Source organism: Sardina pilchardus, chromosome 8 (assembly GCF_963854185.1).
Source record: "Sardina pilchardus chromosome 8, fSarPil1.1, whole genome shotgun sequence".
NCBI classification, from domain to species: Eukaryota; Metazoa; Chordata; class Actinopteri; order Clupeiformes; family Clupeidae; genus Sardina; species Sardina pilchardus.
Window position 1 is genome coordinate 18,068,322 of NC_085001.1, and position 9,646 is coordinate 18,077,967.

Here is a 9,646-nt window from a genome sequence, read left to right on the forward strand (position 1 = left end):
AGAGAAGCACCTGTTTGACACTTGCTGAAAGGAACTTAAAACAACAAACTAAAAAAAGCAAATACACCCAGGTGAAGAAAAAAACCCTGACACTTAGGAAGTGCTTTAACATGCTATTAGCAATTATTTTTGCTCACCCTTCACACTTCAGCATAATCAATCACCACAATCATCATATTTCAGATAAACAACACTACACTTTGTCTGGTTCCGGGTGCTATAGATCTAACCAAGTTTTCCCCGCCCATCACAACTCCACACAGGCAAAGCCAAGATGGCAACATTCGAGGGTCCTCTTCATGGGCCTCAGAGAAGCCACGAGAGGTCCCGAGGCCGATTAAACGAATCATCCACAGGGGACCGTCAGACGATACTGCAGATCCAGCCACTGCCCAGGTACACTAGTACCATCATGTGAACACAATTATCAGTGGGGACATTTTATGGCACTGTACAATGTGTGTAGCTGTGTATTTCAAAATATATAGTATGTCCTTAAAAACGCATTGCTGTTCTGATGAGTCTGTTGGAGTAGTAATGGCTGTGTGTGTGTGTGTGTGTGTGTGTGTGTGTTCCTCCTCTGTAGGAGTCAGTAGAGTTGAGAAAGATGGAACACAGTGGCAACAGCGGAGCCTCGTCTTGTCTGGAGAGCCAGGGGAGGGCTGTGTCCATGCCAAAACTCAGCGCCGAGATGCAGGTACACTGCTGGGCTCACTCAGAGCTCATCTGAAGTCCCTTTCACACCAGCAACTGGAACATTCCCCTCACAGCGCCATGGTTGAATGGGAACACGGATTAATATTCCGGAAAGTCTGTTCCCTCAATTTTCCCTCACAAGACCTTCTAACATTTCCTGAAAAAAAAATGCCTGCATGGCTGTGTTGTGAACACCTACGGTATTGCCAGCATTGCTTCACTTTCTGTCCTTTACCCAGGGCAAGTTGCTATATATATATATATATATATATACAGTATATATAAAAAAAAGACTGCTGCTCTTCCTGACTGTTAGTTGCACATTTGAAGGGTGATTCCTCTTCTTTCCTCTGGAGGTGTGAAACAGGAAGAGCCTTAATTGTGTTACCTCAAGGCTCAGAGTGCACTGATCAGGACAAATGGGGAGGGATTGGGGGGACCATGCTCTGTCCTTGAGTGTCCACGTTCGTGCTCTTAATAGTGTGTCCTCCTGGGAGATGCAGACTTAGAAGAGCACATCACAGAGCAAGCATGGGAAATATCTCATATTGAATTTTCCAAAAACAACTTTCAAACAAGAATGGGAAGTATTTTTAATAATTAAAAAGAAATCTGAAATCAGCAAGAGGTGCTGAGGTACTAAGCGGTCCCACTGAGCTCTGGGACTTGCATGGATGTTCATACCTTGATTATAATCACAGGCTCTCTGTAATTCAAAAAAATCTGTCAGCAGCATTTTGAAAGCTTGCGTAAGATTTGATTCAGTCAGTCGGAGAGGAAAAGCTCTTAATTTCATTATCAAATGAGCTCTATCTGAATATGTGCTGGCCTGTAAGTCCTTTTAAACCATGATAACAGCCTTCTGTGGTTTCAGCACTATCTCATATATGTGCAGTCCTTCTTTTCGAGGGAATTTAATGGGTTGACTTTGCCCTCATTGAGTTGCAGTGGTTGGCATTGGTCCAGGCCCAGCCGTTTTGGCTCGGTCAAAAACAAAAGCGACGCGGTGAGATATGTTTCCCCCGTGATGTCTCGGCCTTGGCAGGCGAAAAACAGCCAACTCATTGACAGCGAAAAAAAGTGAATTGTGTGCGGCCAGACAGAGAGCTTGAAGATTTCTGGTTATCATTGCACTGATATATTGCCAAGTGTTGAAACACAGAAGGTGAGCCTCAAACCTAGCTTTTAAGTTCCCTCGATGGAGTCCTTCATTAAAAAAAAAAAGAGAAAGAAAGAAAGAAAATCGACTGTTGACATCATTGAAATTTGCCCACCTATTTATCCCACTCCTCACCGAGTCAGTGCATATTTTGGCCAGTGTTGCATACATCTATAAACCCGTTCAGGTGAATAACACTCCTAAGGTTTTGATCATACATTGCTTACTGTATGTGTCTCTGTGTGTCTCACCCTGTTTCATCTCCTCTGTATGTCTTCCTTGCCCTCGTTTCCAAACTTGTACCCTGACAGAGGAGCCACTCCAGACACTCTCCAGGGACGCTGCTTGCTGTACGTACCCAGTCATGTCCTCTGGTCATATCATAGACTTGTTTCACAGGCAGGTGGAGATGGGTACATGATGAATGCTGTTCAGTTCAGTGGGTATTCAATAGCAGGATTTAGGTTTTACTGGAGTAAGATAATGACACTGTATCAGTGTGTTAAATCATGGACAGTTTCAGATAACAGTTTCAATTTAGGGTATTCTGTACATAAAAAAATGATGAACAGGTATGCTTTACGAAGATGATCAGATTTAAAAAACATTTAAATTGAAATCTACACTTAAGCATAGGGGCTAGAGGCTATATAAACTAGCTTTACAGTCCTGCCACAAATGACTGATGCGCTAATATGTATGTAGAATTCTATATGTAAGCACAGGACAGATTTTCAAGGCATCACTAAAAAAATATGTATTGTTTTTCTGTTGTGCTGTGTTGTTTTTAAACTAGTGCATTGTATCATTGTTTATGCTATCTACCTTTTATGTACAGAGCATACTGTATATACATAGTGATTTGTCATAGTACACTGTTGTTCTGTTTGTCCTGGACAGATTTGTATGCAGTGCACGAGGGCTGTAAATGTACCTGTTACTGCTCAGCTGTAAATCAGTATGCTGGCCGGTGTGTGTGTGTGGAGGGGGGGGGGGGGTAGTGGAGGCTTAAGGATGACAGCCAGCCTTTTTATCATCACTGTACGGCAGATATAATAGCACATTACCAGGACAGCTGATGGCCCAAGCATGCTTTTAAACGTCTGGCCCAGAGAGCCAGCCTGCTGGAAATGAGTGGTTTAGGGATCCACAGGTCAGCTGCCGTTGGCTGAGCGCCTTAACCTTTGCCTGGCTGGCCAACACCTTTCAAAGCCATCAGGGACAGTGCCGGGCAGACGGGCTCAACATCAGACTCATCCGCCAGATAGGATTGGAAAATAAATGGTTTAGAGGCAATAGAACACTATATATTAGCACACTGTACTGTATATTACCGCTCCAGGTCCTACCCGTACAGGGAAGTGGACATCCTGAATAACAAACGCGCATTAGAAGTCTGCGGGCCAAGGTTTCTTTCCTGTTACTAAATTATCGTTTCAATAAAAAATGTCTGACTGTTTGTTATTACTCTGCAGCCAATTCCTGACTCCAGTCCCATGAAGCGCTCGGCGTCCACCGTTGCACCACAGCGCCCCCAGGAGGTCAACCTGCGAGACTACACCCTGGAGAAGCCCGGTCAGGAGCGGCCTCATCACCATCACCACCACCACCGCTGCCACCACCGCAGGGAACGCGACAAGAAGCAGAGGTCACTGGACCGCTCCCCCAGTGGACAGCCTCCCAATAATCTGGGTTAGTTGCTACTTAGAACAAATCACAACACCTCACACACTGCCAACAAAAACACGGTTGTCGTTCCTGACATTGACACTTGCAAAACACTGCAACACGGGGAGCATATCCTTCTTCTATCCATACATTCGACACCTACATTTTCTCTGATTCAGCTGTCACTGAAATGTTTTGAAGAACATTCATTTGGGATCAGTTTAGGTGGAAGTGGGGTTATTCCTAAGGTCATTTAGACAGGATTCAAGTTTATTAATTAAACAGACTAATTCAAAGTGACTTATTATGTCAATATATTACAAGGGCCATTGTCCTCAAAGCAACTCAGGGTTAAGTGCCTTGCCCAAGGGCACAACGGTGGAAGCCAGGAATTGAACTCACAATATAGGATGACCAGACATCCCCGGTTTCAGGGGACAGTCCCCGTTTTTGGTTGCCTGGCCCCGGGAAAATACAGAAAAACTACCTATGTCCCTGTTTTTTGAAGATAAAACTTGTATATTTCAATCAGATTGATAGTCAAACTAAAAATGTCCCAGTTTTTTCCTCTTTTTTGGATTATGTCCCCGGTTTTGGGTCTCGGACATCTGGTCACATAAACTCACAACTCTCACAACTTTCAGGCTACTACATGCTAGCCCAGTTCCTTAGCCACTGCAGTACCAGGGCCCCAAATCAGAATCAAATCAGAATTCATGAACAAAAATAAAAGGTAAAAAAACCCAGCTCCACATCTACCTTCTCAGGATGATAAGCAGCATTAGTTGGATTAAACACTAGCATCGATAATAAATACCCATCTCTACACACCACAATCTTTCAATCTGACTGTCTGTTGGTGGTCAAACAAACTCGCTGAAATATGGCAACAGCAGCAGCAGCAGCGGCAGCAGTAAGCACGAGCAGGATGTCGAGCCCTTTCAGAGCCCACTGGTAGCTGCGCGGGGCCCCACCGCTCCCTGCCTGTAGCCGGGCATCATCTGGGGGAGAGATCAGTGTAGCGCGCGGCGCTCTCGGGGCGCGGCCGAGGCGCCGGTCCGCTCCAGCTGGCCTTTATTACCCAGATAAAAGGGGCTGACAGACGCGCAGACCCAATGACCCGCTAATTTATGGGCGCCTCTCAGCAGGACAGTGATGAGGGGAGAGAGGGAAGTGTTCACATGAAAAAGTCCAAACACACACACACGAGAACAAAAAGAGAGAAAGAGAGGGGGGGGAAAAACATGACAAGACTGTGCTTTTGTAGTGTGTGTGTTTAAGGAAGCACTGCTCTATAGGCGAAAGGGAAATGTGCCTGGACCGAAGGATGTTTGAGTTTTGGGATGCTGTTATAGCGGTCTGAATGTGTTCATCTGCGAGTTTTGCTGATATGGGTGCATTTACAAATGAGATGTCTCGTCTGCAATGAATTTTAGTTTGTCAGATCATTCCATACTATGTGGCTTTTGGATGTCACTGAAAACTTGTTCTTTTGTAACTTTCTTCTCTACTGTATGGCTGGGTGGGACAAAGGCACGGAAACCTAGTATTTGCAGTCCTCAGGTCACTAAGGATTACATTAGGGTTCAGCTATTCCAGGATGTGGCCACATTAACCTTGTCTGACCTCTGTCTGCCCTCAGTGATTTGTGCTTTTATTTGGTTACACTTTACTCGAAGGTATCTACATAAGAGTTACATGACACTGTCATGAATGTGTCATAAACATTATCAACAAGTCATAAACATTTATGACATAACGCTTGTGTCATTAAGCGTCATTCGTTTTTTGTCATGACAAGTTAGGGTTAGATTTAGGATTAGGGCTCATATGTCTTGACCGTGTCATGTGGCTGTGTCATGTGTTCATGGCTGTGTCATGTCACTCTTATGTAGATACAGTACCTTCAAGTAAAGTGTCACCCTATATTCATAGTTCAAATTGTGTAACCATCTCTTGCCGTCCATCTCTGACATGGCAACTCCGGCACCACAGGCGAGCCTCCAGGGGACCCCTCGACCCGCGAGCGGACGCACGACCGGGGCCGCTCGCACGAGAGGAAGCACCATTCGTCCTCCGGCGACAAGCAGCGCTACTACTCCTGCGACCGCTACAGCAGCAGGGAGCACTGCGCCGCCGCCGCCACCGCCACCACCAAGTCCACCACTGCCAGCTGTGCCACCTCCCCCAACGAGGCCCATGAGCCCGGCCTCAACAAGCAGGTGGGACAGGGCGGCCATCCGCCCAGCTGACATAGGCTCCAACATGAGTGTGGCGCACCCTGCTTTTGACCTTCGATTACTGTACATTAGATTCCAGAAAATGATACATGTTGCCACCTACAGTATACCTGTACAAAAAAAACACCCATATACTGTACATGCCAACTAGTAGGTATAGAATATTTTAGGCGACAGGCATTGCCGTAGTTAATCATTAATTGTATTACCGATTTTAAGAACCTTTCTTAGCATTTACTCACTATTTATGTATCGACCATACCAGTCTGAATGACTTAATGAGGTAAGTTGCACTACACTGAGAGCAAGTCTCCTCCGAATCTTTATTAGGCTTTTAGAGTTTATCATCAGCTTCAGAACTGACATACTGTAGTACATACTGTACACCTGGTTCTCACTCTATTCACATGCTATGTCAGCTGAGCACTCTTCCTCACATACTGTAGTGGAACCTCATATTCTACAACCCCACAATCAGCAGCTTTTGACAATCAGACATGAGACTCCAACATCTGAACCCAAACTACAGGACTGAAAATGATCACACTGATTTGTCTGCCTTGACAGTGTGAAGAGCGTGAAGGGTTAAAGCTTTTGAGTACAGTAAAAGAAAGTGAGATTCCACTGAGGGCGAAAGCCAAGACTTACTGTTCCCAGAGGTCCAATCACATAGTTTGACTTTAGTCTCTATGGGAGGGGTCTTCAGAGTGGTATTAATACAGCATCAAGAATGTGCCTAGACGTTCTACTTTTCTACTATAGAATATCAGTTGTCTGGGTTTGATATGAATGGAAAGAAAATTATACGAAAAAGTATTCAGAAGTCTTTTTTATTCTGTTCTCTTCTCTGTTTTGGTATTCTGTGCTCTTCTTGTGTTTAAGTTTGACTAACACAGTTTATTCTGTCTCTCTTGAAATTCAACTCCTTTTTCTTCCAGCCTTCTAGTGCAACCTCTCATGGCTTTTCCTCTTTCCTCTTTTCTGCTCTTTCTTCACCATTTATCTGTGCACATATTTTTGTGTCTATCCTACCATCGTTCTCCAACATCGTATCGATGCTGGTCTATCCGTATTGTCTTCTCTGTCACTAACCATTCATACTTTTTACTTTGTCACACTCTCAATCTTCATGTATTTCCATGTTGTCCATTTTTCCTGTCCACTGTCCACTGTCCACTGCACTCTCCTATCCTTTCCTGTGCCTGTCCGTTGGGTGGACCTGTTTCCCCGCATCCCTTTCTGTTCTCTCCCTTCCGGCGTGTTACCGCCATTGTTTTTGTATTGTTTTGATTTGCTTCTTCACTTTTCATCTAGGGCAGTGGTTGGGTTAAGGGGAGCCCGGTGATGTCCACCTCGGGGGCTAGCACCCCCAGTCGCGGCCGCAGGCAGCTGCCCCAGACTCCCCTGACCCCCCGTCCCGGCGTGGCCTACAGGACTGCCAACTCCTCCCCCGTGTTCTTTGTGGTGGGCGCTCAGGCCGGGGCGTCCGCCAGCCCCTGCCGGCTGAGCCGCGGGCAGTCCGAGCACAACGCCCTCCTGCACAGCGGCCGCGACTCGCCGTCGTCCACCCCCTTTGTGCGCATCAGCTCGGAGCCGTTCCTGTACCCGGCCGAGCTGTACGGCGCGGCGGCACCGGCAGCAGCAGCAGCACTTCCTCCTCTTCCTCCTCTTCCTCCTCCTCCTCAGCAGCAGCAGCAGCCGCCGCCCTGCAGCTTCCGGGACGAGGTGGCCGCTTTCCAGGAGTTGGCGTCGGGCACGCGCGCCATCGCCGTGGTGGGACACCCCCCTCCGCTGCCCCGGTCCCCCGGGGCCCACCACACGGGGCCCCTCCTCCCCCCACTGCCGCCCCAGCTGTTCCGCGGGGTGCCCAATGGGTACCATTTGAACATGGGCGTCCCCGGTGGCGGCCAGATCCCTGAGGGCAGGGTGCCCCGGTACTACCTGGAGGCAGGGGAGGACGAATGGTGCTAGCATGGCTTTACCACATAGCGGAGTGTTGCAGAGGTATTTGTTGAGGAAATTCGATGAGTTTTATCATCTTGCTCAAAGGGGTAGTAGTTTACACTGTTGTTATTTGTTGTTGTTGTTGTTGTTGTGTGTATGTGTGTGTATGCATCTGCTTTCAGCTGAGTCTGCTGAGGGGATTCAGACAAAGGCCACCAAAGCAGTAATATGTAAACATGACCTGAAAAAAGTCAATTATTTGTGATGACTTGAGTTGACCTGAAAATGATTTTAATGTTTTGTTTGAAACAAACATACAGTCTAGCACATGAACAATAGGCCTTGGAAAGGTTTATGTCACGAGAAAATGGTGGAACTTGTAGGTTGTGTTGTAACACAATGGTCTCTCCTCCTCGTTCTTGCCTTCGTGTGAGAGGTGGCACTGTGGAGGCCTCTCTCCTGAAGAGTGGGCAGAACAGTACAGGCACTTCAGTGCTCAGTTCTGCCATTTCAAGAAGTGTTACATCCACTGACCTGCGAACAGTAGTGTTTTCAGTGTGGACCATTAGACAGGGTGACAAAAAAAAAAATCACTGCTACGAGTTGCGAGGAGACGAACGTTTAGGCTTTTGAGTCCCACGGAGAAAATGCACAACAGCTGTGTTCTGTACTCAACTTCTCTAAGATTTGACCATGCCTGTGTGGACGTTACATTCTGTATGGCAGACACACATATGTTACAACACAACCAGGTTTATTTTTTAATGGAAAGGGAGGAGGATTGTTTTTGTTTGTTTTTGCTTGTTTGTTTTTTTTGCTGCTGTTGACCATTCCTTGCACAAATGTGTGAAAATGGAGAGAGAGAGAGAGAAATGGATTATAAATTGTGTTTCCTTTTTTCTAACATACTGTTGTGCATATTTTACCTATTCATTGTGCTTTTTGTATATTGTAAAAAAATGTGTTTTATCTAAATTGCTTACAGTTCACCATTTGTCAGGTCAAATTTTTCTTAAAGACTGCTTCAGATATTATTACAAAGTGCCTAACCTTTTAAATATATTGTAGTAATGATGCAACTTCAAACTTTTTATAGTGCATCAACACTTGATTGAGGGAGCAGGACAAGGCAAAAATAGAAGTACAAGTTGATGTAGCAGAAGGCCTTATTTGGCTGCATAAATGGCACTGTATGTTTGGGAATGGGGAATGTTTTCGAATGGAAATGACAGAATGATTGGTTTTTTGGGGTGATTTTTTTTCTAACTTTTAGTCCAGCTGAATCGGGGGGATATGTGTAGTTCAGATCTGATAATCCTGCAGTTGTTCTATATTAGTCCACATGGGACTACATAGCCAGAGTTACACACTTTGCATGTTTAAATCTTGAACTTGGTCGAAAGAGGTTGTGAACACATAGTGAAAGTGTACCTTTCTTCTTTTCTAGTAAGTCAGGACTCTATGAGGAAGCATTGCTAGCTATTGCCTTCAATTTCTATGTTATGTTAGCAGAACACAAGACAGAGCATGGACTTTTGCAGGGGTAAGAAGAGAAAAGACTGTGCAATGCTGTAAGACAGAGATACAGACCCATGATGAAAGTATGTGAGAAGTCAAGGACCTGGCAACAGTACAGTGGATCCCTCTGTGGTATTCCCACCCCCCTGCTCTCCAACACACACACACACACACACACACACACACACACACACACACACACACACACACACACACACACACACACACACTTTTTCACTCGCTTTGAAAAACACCTGTACGGAAAGATGATCAATCGGCCATTTTACCTACTCACTGGTGATGTATAGCAGTGATCAGAGCTCAATGCTGAATTTCTACTCTGGTAGTTCTGAATGTTTTGCAGAGGGTGGCTGAACCGTATAACAATTGGCTGGTGAACACAGTGTTATTATGACCATTG

The 9,646-nt window shown here is 45.7% G+C and overlaps 1 protein-coding gene across 1 annotated transcript in view; it reads left to right on the forward strand.

The window, feature by feature from the left end:
• cacna1ba (calcium channel, voltage-dependent, N type, alpha 1B subunit, a) overlaps positions 1-9,265 on the forward strand; it is a 94,680-nt gene extending 85,415 nt beyond the window's left edge. The window contains exons 44-49 of the mRNA XM_062544029.1: positions 270-396; positions 587-697; positions 2,167-2,205; positions 3,331-3,547; positions 5,519-5,745; positions 7,078-9,265. Coding sequence (XP_062400013.1) covers positions 270-396; positions 587-697; positions 2,167-2,205; positions 3,331-3,547; positions 5,519-5,745; positions 7,078-7,734 — 1,378 coding nt within the window. The 3' untranslated portion in view covers positions 7,735-9,265. The remainder of the gene's footprint in view (positions 1-269; positions 397-586; positions 698-2,166; positions 2,206-3,330; positions 3,548-5,518; positions 5,746-7,077) is intronic.
• The last annotated feature ends 381 nt before the right edge of the window (positions 9,266-9,646 follow it).